Source organism: Bufo gargarizans, chromosome 6 (assembly GCF_014858855.1).
Source record: "Bufo gargarizans isolate SCDJY-AF-19 chromosome 6, ASM1485885v1, whole genome shotgun sequence".
In the NCBI taxonomy this organism is placed as follows: domain Eukaryota; kingdom Metazoa; phylum Chordata; class Amphibia; order Anura; family Bufonidae; genus Bufo; species Bufo gargarizans.
The window spans coordinates 315,941,806-315,962,842 of NC_058085.1; the positions used below are offsets into that span (position 1 = coordinate 315,941,806).

At 41.5% G+C, this 21,037-nt stretch overlaps 1 protein-coding gene across 9 annotated transcripts in view; it reads left to right on the forward strand.

Annotated features, from left to right (window-relative positions):
• The window catches only part of MYPN (myopalladin), a 152,385-nt gene that overhangs the window by 79,529 nt on the left and 51,819 nt on the right, over window positions 1–21,037 (forward strand). For all 9 annotated transcript variants that reach the window (XM_044296590.1, XM_044296595.1, XM_044296592.1 and 6 more), the window contains one exon: window positions 13,295–14,230. In XM_044296590.1, the coding sequence (XP_044152525.1) occupies window positions 13,295–14,230 (936 nt within the window). The remainder of the gene's footprint in view (window positions 1–13,294; window positions 14,231–21,037) is intronic.

The window sequence follows — 21,037 nt, forward strand, 5'->3', positions numbered from 1 at the left end:
TGCGGACCACAAAACACTGACGCCGCACATTGCCGCCACTTAATAGAGGATTCCTATTTTTGTCCGACAAGAATAGGACATGCTCTATTTTTTTGCGGAGCCGCGGACCGTAAGTTGCGGAACGTATCCGTACCCATTCTACGGACGTCTGTATGGACCCTTACTGTTTGGATTACACCAACAGATTATCTGCCAGATTTTGTGACCGATCATTGGTCAGATGGCCACTTACACACCAACTATTGTTCTGATTGGACAAAAAATGGTCAGATAATCTGTTGGTGTAGTACAGCCCTTAGTCTAGCTGTGGATGACACTTATGGGGATCTGTGGATGGCACTGTTATGGATGATCTTTGGGGTTGCCCAGACGGCTAGGCCCTTCACTGTAGTTATTAACCCCATTCAGCAGTCCCCCATTCACTGGTGGTGATGAGGGCGTGGCTTCATAGGGTGGGGGCGTGACTTCACGTGGACTCGTGCCCCGGATCTCTTCAGACTCTAGCAACGCCCCTGGTGCAGGGGATGCAGCAGCACCTTGGAAAAGGTGCCTAAAGGGCCCTTTATACTGCCCAATGTTCTGGCAGATTATCACTAACGAGCGTTAATACGAATGCTTGTTAGCAATAATAATAATAATCTTTCACCCAGCGAGTTTTCCGCGCGGGTGCAATGTGTGACGTGAACGCATAGCACCCGCACTGAATCCGGACCCGTTCATTTCAATGGGTCTGTGTACATGAGCGTTGTTTTTCACGCATCACTTCTGCGTTGTGTGAAAATTGCAGCACGTTCCATATTCTGCGTTTTTCACGCAGCCCTGGCCCCATAGAAGTGACTGGGGCTGCGTGAAAAAAACGCATTGCATCTGCAAGCAAGTGCGGGTGCAATGCGTTTTTCACTGATGGTTGCTAGGAGATGTTGTTTGTAAACCTTCAGTTTTTTATCACGAGTGTGAAAAAGGCATCAAAATGCATTGCACCCGTGCGGAAAAAACTGAACACAATCGCAGACAAAACTGACTGAACTTGCTTGCAAAATGGTGCGAGTTTCACTGAATGCACCTTGAATGCATCTGGACCTAATCCGTATCGTTCGTGTGAAAGATGCCTAAAGGTTCCGCTCATTACCCAATGAGTTCATCAGATAATAGCATAGTTCGTGCAGACACATTAATCATTGCTTAATCGTGGTGTCTAAGCAGCGGCAAACAATGATTCTGTATGGGGATGAGGCACTAGCTATCACTCAATCGCTTGCTACATCAGGCTATGTAAAAGGGTCTTAAAGGCAATGTACTACTTCGGGGGCAATTTTTTTTATGATTGCATTTTACTTATTTTGGGCTAAAAATAATTTTTTCAATTGGTCTTGGTTAAGGGTCCATTCAGACGTCTGTACTGTTTTGCGGTCCGCATATTGCGGACCACAAAACACTGACGCCGCACATTGCCGCCACTTAATAGAGGATTCCTATTTTTGTCCGACAAGAATAGGACATGCTCTATTTTTTTGCGGAGCCGCGGACCGTAAGTTGCGGAACGTATCCGTACCCATTCTACGGACGTCTGTATGGACCCTTACTGTTTGGATTACACCAACAGATTATCTGCCAGATTTTGTGACCGATCATTGGTCAGATGGCCACTTACACACCAACTATTGTTCTGATTGGACAAAAAATGGTCAGATAATCTGTTGGTGTAGTACAGCCCTTAGTCTAGCTGTGTGAATTGTACATTTTATTTTCTACCTGTGCCGGTCAGTTATAACCCTTATCTCTAAATTACTAAAAGGTTATAAACACTTATTTAACGGGAGTCTGTCACCAACTTTTCATGTTTTACACTGCTTATATTGCGTTCTTGCATACACACACACACGATAATAATGGTACCTTTCTTGTTTTGGTCCAATTCTTTACATCTGCAGAAACGAGGTTATAATGGTATGCAAATGAGGGTTCGCAAGTGCCCAGGGGCGGCATTCTTGCTGTAAACGCCCAGGCCCCTAGGCGTTTTGTGTGCCTAACTCCACCCTAGTGTATCGTCTGGCCAGCCCTTTCATGATGTGTGTGCACAGTTCACCGCCGGACCTGGGCTTTCTCTCTCAGATAACCACTGAGGGCATCGGCTTTGTTTGCGGCAGTGCACATGTTCTGGCTAGTGGCATGAAATGGAAAAGATGGAAGAGGCGGATCGGGAAGAGACAGCAGTGAGCAGCGTCAATGTGGTTATCAGACTGTGCATGCCCAAGCCTGACAGTGAACGGTGCACGCGTGGGATCTCGGGAATTGGAGAGAATTATGTAACATCATGAAAGGGCTGGCCAGACAATACACTGGGTGGGAGTTAGGCGGGCAAAACGCTGAGGGGCCTGGGCACTTACAGCAAAAATGCCGCCCCTGGGCCCTTGCGAGACCTCATTTGCATACCATTATAACCTCGTTTTTGCAGCTTTACATAATGGGACCAAAACAAGAAAGGTACCATTATTATTGTGTGTGCAAGAATGCAATATAAGCAGTGTAAAACATGAAAAGTTTGTAACAGACTCCCCTTTAAGCCACATTCCGATCAGTAACATATGAATTGAGCTATAATGAGCGTTTGTAAGATCAGAGATGAGAGATAAGGAGCTCATCAGGTGAGCTACCTAAAAGAACAGAATGAAAATTCAGATCCTGCTACTAGATAAACTCAAGGCTGCACAAAGACAATGGTTCAATATTTTTAATAAAGACCAATTGAAAAAAAAAGATTTTTTTTCTCAAAAGGAGTACAATGCAGTAATTAATAAAAATTGCCCCCAAAGGTGTACATAGCCTTAAGGTGGCCACAGCTCATCTACCAGAGATACCAAAACTGTAAACTGCAATGAAGTTGTAGGTTCCTATTCCTGAATTTGAATCAGGTTCTAGAAACTCTGAAAGTTATGCCTCTGATTGGAAATTCAATTAGCATTTTATTATTATGTTTTAATATAGGTCAGTTCTTTTACATTTTCAATAATCTTACAGCATGCTGCATTTAGCACGCTGACAGATTCCTGGAGAAATTCAACAAAAGGTCTCTTAAAAGTTACAGGAAACAAATCCAGGAAATTCATATAAAATTACTTAAAGGGGTTGTCCAAGTTATATTTATTGATGACCTATCCTCAGGATAGGTCATCAATATCAGATTGGCTGGGGTCCGACACCCGACACCCCCGCCGATCAGCTGTTTGAAGAGAAGGTGCGCGCCGTGCCAGCGCTGCCTCCCCTTCATTGTTTACCTTCTCGCCGTTGCATCTGCAGCTGTGAGCAGGTGCAATTACACCCTAGCCGTCCCATTCATTACAATGGTACGGATCGCTCCTTTATGCATTTGTATTCTGTGTATTTCCGAAGTGCAGGAAATTAACTTTTATTCTTATGCAAATGTGGTCTCAAGGTGCCCAGCGGGGCACATGCACACTAAGTATGGTGAGGCCAATGCCCACCGCAGGGCATTTAATGCACAAGCACCGACCGTTTATTTCGGTGAAGGACAATACTCGCTAGCCGGCCGGAGCTGAAGTAGGATTGTGACATCGTAGTGGAGGGGGTGGGCTGGATGGAGCAAGGGGAGGTACAGGGAACAAGTGAAGAGGAGGGCTTGAGCTCCAGCAACAGGCGTGCCTGGGCTCCTATACAGTTATGCACGCCCCGCTGGGCATCTTTAGACCACACTTGCATATGAATAAAAGTACATTTTATACACTTCGGAAATACACAGAATATTAAGACAGGTATGTTTTGCATTGTGTAGCCCTGGACTGGGTTACATATACGGTAGTTAGATTTGCTGTCAGATTTCCTTTAAATCCAGACCTTACATGGATGGAATATAAAATATATTTATATAATTAAAATTTGTGAACTTTCAGAAATTTCTATGAAAGTAGATATGCTGCAAATTACCATATGCGTTATTTTTAAGTTTCTACTGATTCCTACTCCACCCAAAATTGACTATAACTCCACAACTCTACAGCCCTGCTGTTAAAGGGGTTGGCCACCATCCGCATAAAAAAAAAAAAAATGGCCCCAGATAATAACTAAAGCCAAGAGGCATTAGTATAATGAGGTATATACTGTGTACATATCATTTTTCTAATGTGTTCAGCATAGTATGCTCCCATAGATGAGAGACTGTGTGGGCGGAGCTGCTGCAAAGTGAAAGAAAAAATCCCAGCATGCATCACAGCAAGTATCTTCAGAGGAGTGATCACATGACATCCCTGGCCTACTGTGATACCATAGTAACAACAGCACCTCAGGCAGTGGCGTAACTAGAAATGACTGGGCCCCACAGCAAATTTTTGAATGGGGCCCCCCTCCCCCAGTAATTTTTTAGCGACCCCTTCCTTTCATGCCGTCCCCATTCCTGTGGCTAGTAAAGATCGCTCTCTCAGACCAGGCCCGGCAACTGTTCCATCCGTTTTCTACACTGTCTATACTGTCACTTCATATCATTTCATTGTGTAATACTGTTGAGGGGGCCCTGACAAAATCTTTTAGTCCTCCTCCTTCTGGATGGGCCCCTTCTGGGTCAAAGCCCCAAAGCAACCACTTCCCCTGCTTCCCCCTATAGCAGGGATGGCCAACCTGCGGCTCTCCAGCTGTTGCAAAACTACAACTCCCAGCATGTAAAGACTGCCTACAGCTATCAGCCTACAGCAGGGCATGGTGGGAATTGTAGTTTTACAACAGCTGGAGAGCCTCAGGTTGGCCAGCCCTGCCCTATAGCTACGCCTCTGACCTGAGGTGTCATTTCATCGCAGATAGAGAAGTGATTTTGACATCCAGGATATGGTCAAAAGGACATTAGTCTGGTTTATATATTACCAATATATATCGGCACTGAACTAATATCAGGAGCAATATCATCTGAACTATTATCCTGATATATTCCTCCTATATACTGGACTACCAAATTGGCAACCACATAAGCGAATTTTTCACTTAAAAAAAAAAAAAGTTGATCAACTACAGCAAACAATGCTTATGTGATATATTGTCTCTATATATAGTGGATGTCTGACAGGATTAACCCTAATGTTTCAGGGAGATTAGTCACACATCCACATATCTGTATGTGCACTTTATGTTTATGATAAATCTGTATATATTTCTATACCAGCCGACTATTGATTATACATACAGTGCAAGATCCAAAATGGTTTGCCTCAGTCTGATAAATTGCCACCAAATGGGGAAGGGGGTTAGGTTTACGTGAGGCTAAAGCACTTGCGGCAGGTTAAACCCCCACACCCGCCCGCGACCATGATCGCGATCATACACATGTATATATTTACAGGGGCTCTGGAGTTACGCAAAGGGGATTGGCTCCGACCAGGCTCCCGCTCCGAACTCTGACAGGAACAGCTTGTACAGACAGAACAAGCAAAGTCGGAGCAAGGAGCGCGCCAGTGGCAGGGGGAAAATTGGGCATGCGTTGCGATGCGGTGAGGAAAAGCAGCGCATGCGCAGTTACACCGCTGGCATGGACGAAGCTCCTCCATGTCGCGTGCAGCCATGGACGAACTGGCTGCACGGAAGAGCGGGGCTCAAGGGGCGTGACTTCAGATTATAGAAAATATAGGCAGATCTGCTTAATAACATATATTAGGAAATAAACTTTTCCCATGCCTCCCACACAGTAGTAGCAAATACATGGAGAGTGGCCAACCCCTTTAACTATCCTAAAGGGGACCTGTCACCTTGAACACAGTGTCTGCAGCAGCTTGCTATAGAGCAGGAGGAGCTGAGCAGATTTATATACAGTTTGATGGGAAAACATTCAGTATAATTTGTAATTTGTTCATTTAAATCTCTTCTTTTGCATGCTCATATAGTGAGACCACCCTTGGGACTCCTAAGCCCAGAAAAATCAGGCATTTCTACCAATAAGTTACAAGTTATACTGAATCCTTTCACACAAAACTAGACTCAGCTCCCCCTGCTCTATATCATGGTGCCAGTAAAGGGGATGACATTTTCTTAGTGATAGGTAGCCTTTAAACTTCTATTTTACCTTTATTGTAGAAGCTGGGTTTCATACATAGTATGAAAATGCTAAAGGACAAAAAGAAAATCCAGCATCCGATAAAATGGAGATCTTTATTAAAGCATCTTAAAACCAGAAAAAGAGAACAGCAGAGCATCTACGCATTTCAGATTTATACACACTTGGTCATGAGAAAGAATCTATGTGTTCAGATCCAAAACAGTTTTTCCGGTTTTAAAACACTTTAATAAAGATCAACGTTTTATCGGAAGCTGGCTTTCCCTTTTAGCATTTCTGCATGTTTACACCACACTTCCGTGCACCCTAGCAGGTGAGCTGGACTGATACTACCTTTCTATACATAGGATGAAAATAAAAATAATAAAGGGGTTATCCCATGACTAATGTGAAAGAAATGTAAATCAGACATCATACAGTACATGAAAATCTCTTTCTAACAAATCTAGAACCAGCCCTGGACCTCACATGGATCCAGAGATCTCCCCATTCATTGCTCTGCTAGATTTTTATCAAGCTGACAGCTCAAGGGAGTGTCCTTTTTCAGGGGGTGTGTCTATCTTCTGTTGCTCTCTCCCTATCACAGCTCAAGAGGGAGTTGAACGATGAAACTGAGCATGTGCGGTCTTCCCAGTGAGCAGGACAAAGAAATAAGAAAAAGAACAAACAGCAGGTGGCGCTATACAGATACATTTTTTCAAATAACTCAGTGGCTGTGCCAAATTTTTAATTACATGCAATTACAAAAGTATTCAGATCCAGGTTTGAAAACTGTAGAATATTTTTCATGGGGAAACACCTTTAAGAGATTTGAACTTCCGAGAGTAAACTATGAACAAAGTACGTCGTGTAGAAGATGTCTGATCCTTTAGCGGACTGTTTAAAGGCCACGTACATCGATACACAGTCATTTGCACGGTGTTCCTTTTAGTGCTAGACTACATGACTCCACATTCAACAAAATGCACTAGCAGGTGATCGTTTCCCTTTAATAGATATGATATGATGCCAATGAGCTGCTGTCATTTCAAATATGTGGCTGTTCCTACCTTTATCAGTGCGAAGCCTGCAAATGTCATTGAGTGACAGTAACACAAGAGAGATGGCACCTGTTATACGTGAACTAATTAAAGATTTTGTGTTGGAAGAAACGATGTGGGACAGCTTAGACTCGGTGACAGCGAGTGCGTTCCCAGTATCACATTGTGTTAGGATAGGGAAGTACAGTATAAGCATTTGCTTCTTCTCTTCCTACACAGGGGTCGGAAAACTTCTAAAATGGAGCAAATCCTCTGAAATAGAACTATGGTTTATTGCTGCCTTTTTATAAGTAATAGAAATAACGTACAATTAACATGTGCATGTTATGTATCTATCTACGCATACTGCAGCTCTCCATGTAACTGAAGATTAATTCTATTAATTATGTTAATCCAGAATTCTTGCTAAAAGAAATCGTCACCAACAAATTACGTGCCAGGAACCGTGTGGCAGAGTCGCTGTGCACCAGTGGAACTGTGTAGACACATTATGCACCTGTTGGTCAGGGAGCTGCACATATTGTACTGGACAATGCTATTTCTTTTAAGTCTGGTATAGCATTTAGTGGATTAACACCTTCATGGCGCAGCGATATTCAATTCTTTTGTTTTCATTTTTTACTCCCTGCCTTTGGATGTAAAAACATAGCCAAAGGATGGCTTTTTTTTTGGCAGGACAAGCTGTACTTTCTAATGGCACCATTTTATTTTTGCATACAATGAAGTGGGAAGCTGGAAAAAAATTCAAGTGAGCTTGAATTGAAAAAAAAAATGCAATTCCATCATATTTTTTTACAACTTAAAAAATTAAACATTAAACTAAACTATTAAATTAAAAAAAAATATTTTCATCGACATATTCTGACGCCCATAGCTTTTTAATATTTACATCTATGGAGCTGTGTGAGGCACATTCTTTTTGGGGCGATCTGTAGTTTTCATTGATACCATTTTGGAGAGTGTATGACTTTTTGATCACTTTTTATTGCATTTTTTTCTTACTTTTTTTATTACATTTAGATTTTAATAGTACAGGCATTTTGGGATGCAGTGATGTTAAAGATCTTTATTGTTTATTTTTATTTTTAAAATGGGGATAAGGAGGTGATTTGATGATTTTATATTTTTTATATGTTTTAAATTTTTTTAAACTTTTTAAAACTTTTTTTATACTTTTTTAAAGTCCTTCTAGGGGACTTTAACATGTGTCTGATAGCTTCTCCCATAGACTGCCTGATAGGAACTTCTCTGGGGCAGGTTTCGACGACTTTGGAAGGCCCAAGGCTGTTATAGCAACTGAAAGGGTCCTTCAATCTTGGCATAGGGGGGCTGTTTGGTCCACAAGAGTGCAGTGGTCCTGGAAAAATACCACTCAGATAATGGGACTACAGCATCTGAGGGGATAACTGTCTGTGATCAGCATTATCGTTGATTATGGACTCTACCTCCAGGTGCCTGCTGTGTCCTGAGCACCATGAACTGTACATATACTGCACAAGTCATGAGGAGGTTAAATAAATACTAATACTTATCTAACGCTATATTTGCATTATGACATTAGTTCATAACTGAAGCCACAACACTCTGCATTAATCTGTTGTAAGAATGGAGCCCATTGGTTCTAATAAGGTGTCTGTCGCTTTGACTTTGTTCTGAATAGTGGTCCAAGGGTGGACTGGGGTTCCCCTTGCACATGAGCCAAAGTTGACACTTTTGATGCCTCCATGCCATACTAAGCTGTCTGCATAGGATAATATTGGGTTATAATGTGGAAAATCCTGAGTTTATTGCATGCTGTACCCTGACAGTGGATGAATAAAAAACAGGATTGCCATGCGTTTTATGAGCCTGAAAGAGTCATAATCTCAAAAAAGTGCATCTTGACTGGGGTAAGGCTTAGTCTCCGTATACAGCAGGTGCCCTTTTCTCTTGTGATCTCAGGCTACACTGTGGCTTATGCACCCCCAAGCTACTTTTACTTCTACTGCCTGCTCCAATATACGGCTGGTTCTGATACTGTGCTGCCAGTACTCTGCGCTGGGACCACAAGGCTATAACTTATTTTCTTGTGGCTCTGGTTCTTCACTCTGGCTGCTCCGGTACTGGGCTGCTGGCTCTGACTCAGCTATATATCCAATCTGTGCACACACGTGCACAGACTGGAGCAGTATTCCCTGCCCATTTCCTTTCTGGCAGGACTCTTCTTCTTCAGCTGTCTTGATCAAGTATCTGGTGAGTTGGATCCACTGGAGTTAGATGTTATAGCATTGTTTCTGTGTTTCACCTACATAAATGAATGTCTGATAACTGCTAAAAAGGTTTTTTTTGACATCTGGGATTTAAAAGTGCCTTCAAAGTGACACCATTGGACTAAAATATCAACCTCCAAGTACCAATGTTCAAAAACTGAATACATTTTTATATGTTTATGGTTGATATTTCTAGGATCTTTTCAAAAAAGTTATAGACAGTTTTCTTCTACTCTCTGAACAGACTTTTATGAAATGTCAAACTGTTTAAATTGTAGTTTTCAGCAGCTAGGACAACCTAGGGGATGTCTTAAAATGGAGGCCCACCTTATAGTTTGAGAAAAAGAAAGGGGAGAGATAAAACAGGTCCACAAACAGGTACAGGAATATGCAGTTTTTGAAAATACAAGAAACAATTCAGAAATATAAGTCAAAGCACAGTGCAACTTGAACCTACCCAGACACACAGATACATAGTTTTGCATGATCAAGCACACATACGTTTTAAACTTTTTTGACTTTAAATACATTGTGTAGATTTATGAAAACATATTAATTGGAAACGTTTCACTCTGCCTTCTTATCATTTTTACAAAAAAAGAAAGTGAATGTTATGTCAGTAATGTACGTTTTAGAATACGGTTTCCATCTTGTCATTAGTCAAAAGAAACATTTACATGCTGATCTTAACTGTACTCAAGCTGCCAACATAATCACCTACCTAGTGACCTTTCATGCAGTATATATGTCATCTCAAGTTCATGCTTACAGCTTAGACTTAAATGTATGGCAGATGTCTTCATGTTTTAGAGAAAGGGAATATGCAGGGCTGGCCTGATCCTGTCTTCAAGTCGCAACTGGTACAAGGAATAATAAGGGGGAAGGTTGATTCTGCAAAGTAAAAATGCTTTTAGAAATAGAAGTGTTAATAGTTTTTTTTTTTTTATCAATTAACAAAATGCTAAATAAACAAATAAGAAATTGGAAACCAATCAATATTTAATGTGACCACCCCATATCTTTAAAACAGCATCAGTTCCTCTAGGTACACTTGCACACAGTTTTTGAAGGAACTTGGCAGGGAGGCTGTTCCAAACGTCTTCGAGAACTAACCAAAGATCTTTTGTGGATGTAGGCTTGTTCAAATCCTTCTGTCTCTTCATGTAATCCCAGACAGACTGGATGATGTTGAGATCAGGGATGTGGGGGGCAAAGCATTACTTCCAGGACTCCTTGTTCTTCTTTACGATGAACATAGTTCTTAATGACATTCTTAGGCTACTTTCACACTAGCGTTCGATCGGATCCGTTCTGAACGGATCCGATCATAATAATGCAGACGGAGGCTCCGTTCAGAACGGATCCGTCTGCATTATATTGGCAAAAAAAAGTGTGAAATTAGCCTGAGCGGATCCGTCCAGACTTTTACATTGAAAGTCAATGGTGGACGGATCCGCTTGAAGATTGAGCCATATTGTGGCATCTTCAAATGGATCCGTCCCCATTGACTTACATTGTGAGTCTGGACGGATCCGCACGCCTCCGCACGGCCAGGCGGACACCCGAACGCTGCAAGCAGCGTTCAGGTGTCCGCCTGCTGAGCGGAGCGGAGGCTGAACGCTGCCAGACTGATGCAGTCTGAGCGGATCTGCATCCATTCAGACTGCATCAGGGCTGGACGGAAGCGTTCGGGTCCGCTCGTGAGCCCCTTCAAACGGAGCTCACGAGCGGACAGCCGAATGCTAGTGTGAAACTAGCTTTATAATGGCAGGTTGTCAATGGTAGGACACGTAATGGGTGCTGTGACACCAAATTTCCTTTTGCTAGACACCTGGAATGGCAAGGGCAGAGACAGGGGTGTGTAATGAAGGTGCCACCTGTGTCTGGATGGTAGACAATGAAACTGTAGGAGCTGCCTGTACTTGTCGGCTGATCAAACAATCCTCTCCACCTGTGGTCTGTCTGGGCCATCTGTAGCCTGTTCTCACTGTGCGCATGCGCTCACATAACCACTGCTCCCAACACCTGCTAACAGCTTAGAATGGTGGCCAATTCATGAAAATGGCCATCCTGTTTCTCTCAATCCAATGATGCACCCCCTCTCAGAGTCTATCAACTGGGCAAAATATCTTTGACTGTGTTGTAGAGGCATGTCGAGCAGTCAATGATCTCTCACCAGGAGGTACACTACCCAAAACAAGCCTCTGAAAGTCTTTTCATAGGGCAGTGATAATCTGCCTATGTAAAGGTGCCGCCAATTACCCGATGAAGGAGTGAAACACTCTTTCATCAGGTAATAGGATGGTTCATGCGGACACCTAAATCATCATTTGTCGACAGCAGATCTTGCCATCTAAACAGCCTCTGCTACCGGCAAACAATGATTTTCTAAAATCACTTCTCCCAGTACTGTGGAGGGGATTGCTGCATGTAAATGCAACAGTCTGCTTTTATCAGTCCGCAACAGTCCGCAACAGTCTGCAATTATCAGGAAGGAATGCTTCCTTACTGACAATCGCCTGCTCCATCAGGGGCCTTAAAGGGGTTCTCTGGAAATCAAGAAAATAAAAACACTTACGGTAAATATTAATTTATAATAAATATATTGCCAAATACTTTTTATTATTAATAATGGTTCGTTTTATCTGTTTGAAACACTTTAGATGTTGCACTGCAGCGACTCTGTACCAGAGCCTGCTATTACGTCTCATACTACACAGTTCAATATTTCCACCAATATTCCAAGTAATGCTATTGTCCACTGTTATATAATCAGAGATATTTCACTCTTACCAGACTCATCCATCTTCCTGAGCTGATCGCGCTTGCTCTGCCGGCTGGAATGTCTTCGCGCATGCGCTTTGAGATCTTACCCACGCCGGACTTCTCCAATCTTTCAGCGTTCTATTCTCTCGCGTACAGTGTACCCACTGAGTTTTTCTACTGTGTAGGATCACTCACTGTGTAGGAACCACTGTATTATCTCAAGAGCATCAGGGTGAGCCACTGAAATATATAGTGATGATAAAGATGATCTCACTTGGGGCTGATTAGGTTTGCTCTACTACTCCAAATTAATAGTAACCCAAAGGTTTTACGTGCACAAAAGAAAATAACTGTGACACACACACTGGGGTCAAAGCAAATTCTTCTTTATTACAGGAAGTACAGCAGTGTATATAGACATCAGAGAGGCATTCCCCCTGAGGCATGTGGCATAGTTACATTGGCTGAAATATGAAAATAAGAAAAGAGATAACACTTAGCATCTGCTCATTGTGCATTGTTTTACTAACTGTGATATGTGAACTATGTAAAAATCTAGCTGTAAGCGCCATCTTGTAATGGAGTTTTCACTAACAGCAGAAAAAGCATATATGACGTACAAAGGAGGCATGTTCTCTTCAGTAGGATGGAACCTTTGTGCTCTGGAGAAGATAAGGTGTTGTCTGAGAGCTAAAGTATGTGGGAGCTTTGTTAGCTAATTCATATAATGAAGTTCATATCTCTATCAGTGACATACAACCAATGCAGTATTAATACCAGTGTACACCACAAATAAGTAATAAGAGTGGATCACTAGATTACCGTCCCTAATGTTATATGCGTGAGCTCTGCATCTGAGCATATCATAAAGAAGGGGACCAAGACTGTTTTTTATTAATTATTTTATGAATTAATGTTTTTTTTTAAATATTTGTTATTGTAATTTTTATTTTAAGTGAATAGAATCATGTAACTCTGAGCCAGCCATTTTTTAGGTGTTTTGTCTAAAATAGTTTGATTGTATACAGTTGTCAATATGCCTTCATAGCTTCTTACATTTAATTCTGTTTACCATATGTCATATCCACGTAATCAGATTAATATACCATGCACTTCAGTCTATTGCTAATAAGTGAAGAATAAGCCACCATTATATTCACGTGGTTGGTCCTTGTTCTTTTTATCAACAGCATGCAAGACGATAATATAGAAGATCGTACGTCTATTTCCCAGCTTCTCAGAGAGAACTACTTAGCTGAATCTATTATACATCACAACAGTGAACAAAGCTCAACTATCTCCTCCTCCCACTCATATCATCATAGCCTCTGCTCTGCCAAAGTTGATGAGTTAGGAGGAGGAACAGATGACTTTTCTGATCTTTCTGCCTTTCTGAGCCAGGAGGAATTAGACCAAAGTGTACATTTGGCACGACAATCAATTGACCAGGATGGACAACAAAAAGAGGCGCAGTCTATTCTTAAATGCCCTCCCAGAGAACTGAAAAAACAAGCCAAAGATTCTGTACAATCATCACTTCCCACTCCAAACAGCCCACCACTTACTGACCAACAACAAAACTTCCGCCAAGAACATGTCCTAAAAGGTAGACGGAACTCAGCAGACGACACTAAGGATACGAAAAAGCAACAGAGAATAAATCCTTACGGAACCGAGTCGGATTCTAAGAAAGAGTTTCTAAATAAAGCAGCAGATTTCATAGAAGAGCTATCTTCCTTATTTAAAGCCAACAGCTCCAAGCGGATCAGACCGAAAACATTAAAAAATCGAAGAAGCAAACGCGATTTAAAAAGTGGAACTCTTGAAGAAGACATCTCCAATTACACCAGTCAGTCAGAAAATCGGGAGAGGTCCCTCTGTCCTCCAGTAGAGACAGAAATAGATGCTACTGTCGGTGAAGATCCAGAGAGCTTGGAAGCCGTAGCACCAGAAATTGAAAAGGAGGTTTTAGAAGGTGAAACCAACACGGGTTCCTCTTTTTATTTAGAGGAAACTATTGGGCAGCCTCCAAATTTTATTCAGAAATTAAAAAGTAGGGAAGTTACTGAAGGAAGTAGAGTACAACTGGACTGCATTGTGGTTGGAATCCCAGCACCTGAAGTAAGGTATATGCTTTATTGCTGATTCATACTTTGAGTGAACTATGAGTGATGGATGATAACGGTTGCATTTGCATGTATTAGGAGCTACGGCAGATCAAGGCTACTAGACATCTAGTATAACTAGAAGATGTCCATACAACACTAACCTATCCTAAAAAGTTTATAAGCAATGTTTAGTGCCAATGCATGCCTATGAATATAATGCTTTGCGGAAATCATCAGGGAAAGGGCCATAAAAAAAACCATCTGATAGGGAATGCTGTGGTTAAAACAAAATTACACCTTACCCTGAAACTTGCCTGGATTTCAGTCAACTACAAGAACACTTCTGCAACGTTGCATAAGTAGAAGGCTAACACTTCTTGGTGTCTTGTGATAATGATCTAGAGGTAACATAAAAGATAGCTTCATGATAGAGAAAATATTTGCTTTCACTCTAAATAACCCTATACTACACATAACCAGACAAAACAAAAACACTCCAGGTATTGAATAACTTCCAAGCAGGTCAGCTTAGACTGAGAAATAAGACCTGACCAGAGTTCTTCTCTACAGCACCTGTTGGGCAGTGAAACTTCAGTGTGAACATTTCATATGTACTGTAAGCTGGACTGGAGAGGTTGATTGCAGAACCGTCAGTCAGAATATTTTCTTCTATTAGATTACACAGATGATAAACATTGTGATCATATTTTACTGTGCACCACTACCAGGGGCAAGGCTTCAGCTGAGGAAGGATAGGGGCTGCAGAGAATGGCGACAAAGATACCGTCTTGAGTGTAATTGGAAACAAAGAACAAAAAAGGGTTACATTTAAAGGAAACTTCTCACCAGTAGAGACCGCTATACAATGGCCCAGTTGCATTCACTAAGTGGCAACCTCAAAATGTCAATAATTGGCTAAAAGGAGCTTGCCACATATGCTCCCTGTATGCCCTTTTCCTCTATGAGCCCTCTTTGAGCTATTTCCTGCTAAAGTTCCCTTTACATGAGTAAATAATCGTTTGAAAAATCGTGAAATAGAGCAAAAGTGATCAATGATCAAGTAGTGTAAAAGGACTGAATGATTAAACGACAAGCGATAACCATTTCGTTTGTCTATCTTGCCATCACTGATATAGGCACCTAAATTATCGGTCGTCATCCAGAATTCTACAACTGTAAACAGGTATTGTTTGCAGCCCAGACGATTCCACAGTGGGTGGAAAGGCAACTGTTTGCCGGACAAATGATCTATTACACTTACATGATACTTTGCGTATTTAAAGGGTTGACGTTCGAACATTAATGACTCGAATAACACTTGTTTTTCGCTCGACCGAATCAATTATCTACTTGTGTAAAAGGGCCTTAAGAAACAGGAAGAACCATTTATCTAGTTAGGGTGCTGCCACATGTCCAGGCTTTTCGATGCAGTTTTTGAAGCCAAAATCATGTGAGGATCATAACAGGAGAGAAAGTATTCAACTGGTTGTGCAAGAAGGAGGGTGGAGGAGGGGGGGTGTGTGCTACCTTCCCCTCCCACCCCACTTGCCTGGACCCGTAAACGGAAGATTACTCACCTGTTTTCCTGCACTCCTTCTTTTCCAGGATTGCGATGCTCCACTGCGCACCCTCGATGTAAACATCCAGTTTGAAATGGCTGAAGCCAACCAATGGCCGCTGCGGTGATAGGCTACCCTTACGTCATATTGGAGAGGCTTCGGACCATAGGAATCAAGCGAATGTGTGGACAACACAGGGCGCAAAATCACAACCAGGTGTCAAATAGATTTCGATTTATTCAGAGATTTATTCAGCGTCTCTGAATAAATCGAAATCTATTTGACACCTGGTTGTTATTTTGCGCCCTGTGTTGTCCACACGTTCGCTTGATTCCTATAGTCCAGCGCCTCTCCAGTATTATTATTCACCCGACCGGCGGTCTGGCTCCCGCCTGAGGTTATTGGACAAGTCCCGCTGCACCAACCAGTAACTATCCTCATTTGGCCTTTATTGTGGTTGCGCCCAATCTGGTGCAACCCAATTAGGTGAGAAAACCACCTCTCCTATGTAAGGGCACGTTTATTTGACTTACTCACCCTATGAGCGCCTTTCTCTCTTCTTTTTGCCATTATTTACCCTTACTTCATGACAATGTCAGATCATGCAAAAGCAAAGGGGATCCAATCGCCACAGCTGCCATAAGTAATCTTCTGGCCAACCCCCTTTTCCTTCCCATTCTTGCACAGATTCTTGCACAGCCCCTTTAAGGGCAGGTACAACTTTATGATTTTTTTTTCAATTCACTCCTGGTTTTGGCTTCAAAAACGGAATAAAAAAACCTGAATGTGTGGCAGCAACCTTAGGGGTCAAGGCATGGTGGGGATCACACAGATGCCCTAATAGATAAAGGATTTTTTGCCGCTAATTGAATTAGGGTTTTCCTTAACATTTCTTTTATTCATCAGTGCTGGCATCTTCATTGAGTTAAGATGGGGCAATTAGTTAAACGTTATATTAAAGTTCTCTTGGTGAGACAAGTAATAAATTGCTGTCTTCAGACTCAAGATAAAAGATAGTGATTTGTCATACATTTTCCTAGGTTAGTATGCTCTTGTATATTGATTTGCCATATCTTTCCACCATTGTTGCCCAGACAAGTTGTAAATATTATGCACATTGTAAACCCATTTATTCCCATAGTAAATGATTATGGTATGAGGACGGTATATTCCATCTCTGGTTCAGATAAGGTTGTGTCATTTCATGTATATAAGTTCATGAATGTGATCTTTATTATCTGTGTATTTAGCATGGCTAGTTATAAAAACATATGGATAGAAATGACAGAGGCCATGTATAATAAATGCTTATAGGAAGAATGAATGCACGAAATACAGTAACTTCTATAATAATGCTTTTGTATGTTTTCATCTGTTTCATTGTTACATTCCCATTTATAAATAGAATCTAAGAAGAATTTATCTCACTCTGCACTCCAGAAGTTTGGTTTAGAAACGTCACAAAATAGGGTTATTGTGACTTTTTGGGCTTATTAGGCTAGTTTCACACCTCCGGCAGGGATCAGCAAAACACTGCCATTATTGACAATACAAATGGCTGCATCTGCTTTTAACGGATCCGGTTGAATTATGTTTAAAATAGCATATTTCTTGTGTCCGAGAAAACAGATCCGGCACCTTTGACTTGCATTGTGTGTCATGCCAGACCCGTTTTGTTCCACATCCTCTTTCCCAGACAGAAAATCGAAGCTTGTAGCAGTTTTATGTCCGGTATGGGAATGCAACTAAATGGAACGGAATGCATTTTGTTGCATTTGGTTCTGTTCAGTTCAGTTTTGTCCTCATTGACAATGAATGGGGACAAAAAGTAAGCGTTTTTCTCTGGTATTGAGATCCCCTGCTGGATCTCAATACCAGAAAAGTTAAACGCAAGTGAGAAACTAGCCTTAAATGTGCAGACGTTTTTGAATTTTTGCATTTTAATACCACTCATACCAGTTTTGATAGGGAAGAGAGTGTACCTGTGGAGAAATCAACAATCACCTGTTCAACACCGCTCAGTTCTGGCTTCCTGGCTCCCTTCTCTGGTCTTCCAGCCCCCGTCTGTAAACTTTGGCACATACGGTGACATGTCCCTAAGCAGCATGTGTTCCAGCCGTGACGTCCAGCTAGGGAACATGTCACCGCTGAGGCCAGTCATTGGCTGCAGCACAACATATCACCCCATCCATACAGAAGTTGAGAGGTGGTAACCGGAAGACCAATGAAGAAAGCAAGGGAGCGAGAACTGAGCGTCTAGGAGAAGGTGAGTATGGATTTCTTCTAAGGTACAGTTGGCTGGGGGAAAAAAGCTGGACAACCCCTTTAAATATGCTTCAAATTTGCAACAAACAACCTGTGACACTTGATAATGTTTGTGCAAAGTACCCCAACACAGACCCAAGCTAAGCTCTAATAATGCTGGATCACTTGATCATTTTGTAAATACATTGGGGTAGATTTATTAATCGAGGATATGGCGTAAACTTCAGCTGTCTAGACTTGTTCAAAATTTCTCACAGTGGCTGAAGCTGCATGATACATTTGGCGCGTGCCTAGACACGTTAACTGGGCCATCTATTGGTTGGCTTAGTCTGCGACAGAATTTTACAACAGAATTGTGGCATAAAATGTGGCATCTAAGGCCACTAACCCTTTCCTGTTGCACCATGTTGCTCTTCTAAGCCACAACCCCTTGTCACGCTAGGCACAAAGGATTTCTTTAAAACTGGATGCACCAAAACACGGGACAAATTGTGATACATTTTGGTGCAGTTTATGATTACGTCTAGATGTCCTCACATTAATGGGCCATTATACTTGTGTTTAGCCGGTTAGCAGGATGGACCATAACTATAGTCTATGATAAAAAAGTAGATAACATGTAAAAAAAATTACTATTGTTTGTAGCAAATTGAAACATTCCCTCATGTAATTTAATCTAAAGGGGGCTGGAGCCAGTTACAGCTGCAGATTTCCGAATGGTATCACTTGGAGCTTACTGTATGTCCAGACAAAATAAGCAGCTGGGATCTAGTACTAATTCTAGTGCATGAATTCTAGATCCATTTTTATTATTGAAAGACAACATAACCTGTATATTACCTACTATCTGTAATATGCATCACTCCTCTTCCATATGACAAACATCACTCACATTCATTTTGCTTCATATGTTTCACAGTACATAACAGCTGCAGAAGACCATGTCAGGCGGTTCAGTTCTGCAGTCCCTCTCTAACCTCTGCTCAACCATCTTCTGATTTATGATCAAATCAAAGTTGAAGTAGAACAGAAGTCAGCTAAAACAATAATTTATCAGAGGATAGAGAAGGGAACGAGATTGAACAGCTGTGGATTTATCACAGAATGGCATTTTTCATCTGCTGTATATTGTGAAACATAGAAGATACAGAAACCAAACAAAGCAATATGTTTATCACAGAGCTATTACAAAAAACATTACACCCATTTGCCCATTGGATGGACAAAGATACATTGTGAAAAGACAGGCATTATAAAAACATATTTCCAAGGAATATATATACATTTTTTCTGTGTGTGATAGAGTGGCATAACGATAGTGATTGCAGTGGTTGAAGTTGTGACCAGGCCTCATAGTCCACAGGGCTCACAGGCTCTTCCCCTCCATTACCACCTTGCCGCAGCGTATACAAGGTCTTCATGCTAGTCAGTGTCAGGATGTTGTGCGAAGTGTCACATGCAATGTCCTGGTCTGGTGTGCAAGCGTTTTTCCAATGGCCGCCTAATGCAACTGTCAGGAACCACAATAAAGAGCATTAGCCATGTGAACCGGCCATAGACTCAGTGATAACCTTTATCCCATTTAGACACACAATCTGCTGCCTGGCAACAATGATTGAGATGTCCACACCTCAGATCAGTTCACACAATGAATGAGCGTTTCGCTTGTACATCAGGTGATATGCGGCACCTTTACAGGAGCCGATTATTGGGAACGAGCGTTCATAGAAACACTAATTCCAGATAATTGGCCCAAGCATCGGACCGTGTAAATGAGATGACGTTCCTTATGGCATCCGTTTTCTTTGCGGATCGATTGTGACAATGCCTATCCTTGTCAGCAAAATGGACAAGAATAGGACATGTTCTATCTTTTTTGTGGGGCTACGGAACGGACATACGGATGCGGATAGCAGACGATGTGCTGTCTGCATTTTTTGCGAACCCATTGAAATGAATGGGTCCGCATCCTATCCGCAAAAAAAACGTAACGGACATGGAAACAAAATACGTTCGTGTGAATGTAGCCTTATACAGAATATATAATTTTTGATCAAAATATAGCAATTAGTTCTCATATAACACTTCTCAGGGGCAGCATGCTGGCTTTAAGACGGTCTCTAGTGTTTTTTTCTCCCTTAGTGTTTTTTATTTATTTTTTAAATCACAGCATGGTGTAGGTGTGTTTTTTTTTACATTTTCCCCATGCCCCACACACTTTTTGTAAAAGTGGCAAGGTTGCAAATAAATCCTGCAAAAACGCCATTAAAACAGCAAATATTTTTTTGAAAAAATAATGAAACCACTGTAATACAGTTTTACAGTGCTCTATTAACATGCGTATCTTTGAAAAGTGGCCTCTTGAGGATGTGATGCTTTTTGACAGCTGTGCCTACTAATGAATCTTTAGGCTCCAGCCACTGAACATCAGATGACCAGTTATGTTGATAAAAACCCAAAGCCCGTCCAAGAAGCTCTCCACATAAGAGGCTTTCTCGCTGAGCAGCAAAACAGAGAACACATGCTACTCACGTTATTCTGATTTAGTAACTCCTCTACCTTGCACAGTTTATAAAAAAAAGACCCTCCACTCTATGGCTCGCATAAAACTCTATTCATTTCTTTATTACAGAATTACATATTAATATTCACCAACATACACTGCCTGTCCCAAAAAAAAGTTATCACCTGGATTTACCTAAGCAAATAGTTATGAGCCTCCTATTGGATAATTACTGCATGGGCGATTATCTTTCAGCTGCCAATAAGTTATTTAACCCCAACTGGTGCAATGAGTTGCTTCTCATTTCTTAAACAACCATGTCGAAAGACACATCTCGTGGTCGTGGAAAAGATGTTTGAGAAGGGTCAAATCATTGGCATGCATCAAGCAGAGAAAACATCTAAGGACATTGCAGAAACTACTAAAATTGGGTTAAGAACTGTCCAACGCATTATTAAAAACTGTAAGGATAGTGGGGGCACATCGTATTCGAGGAAG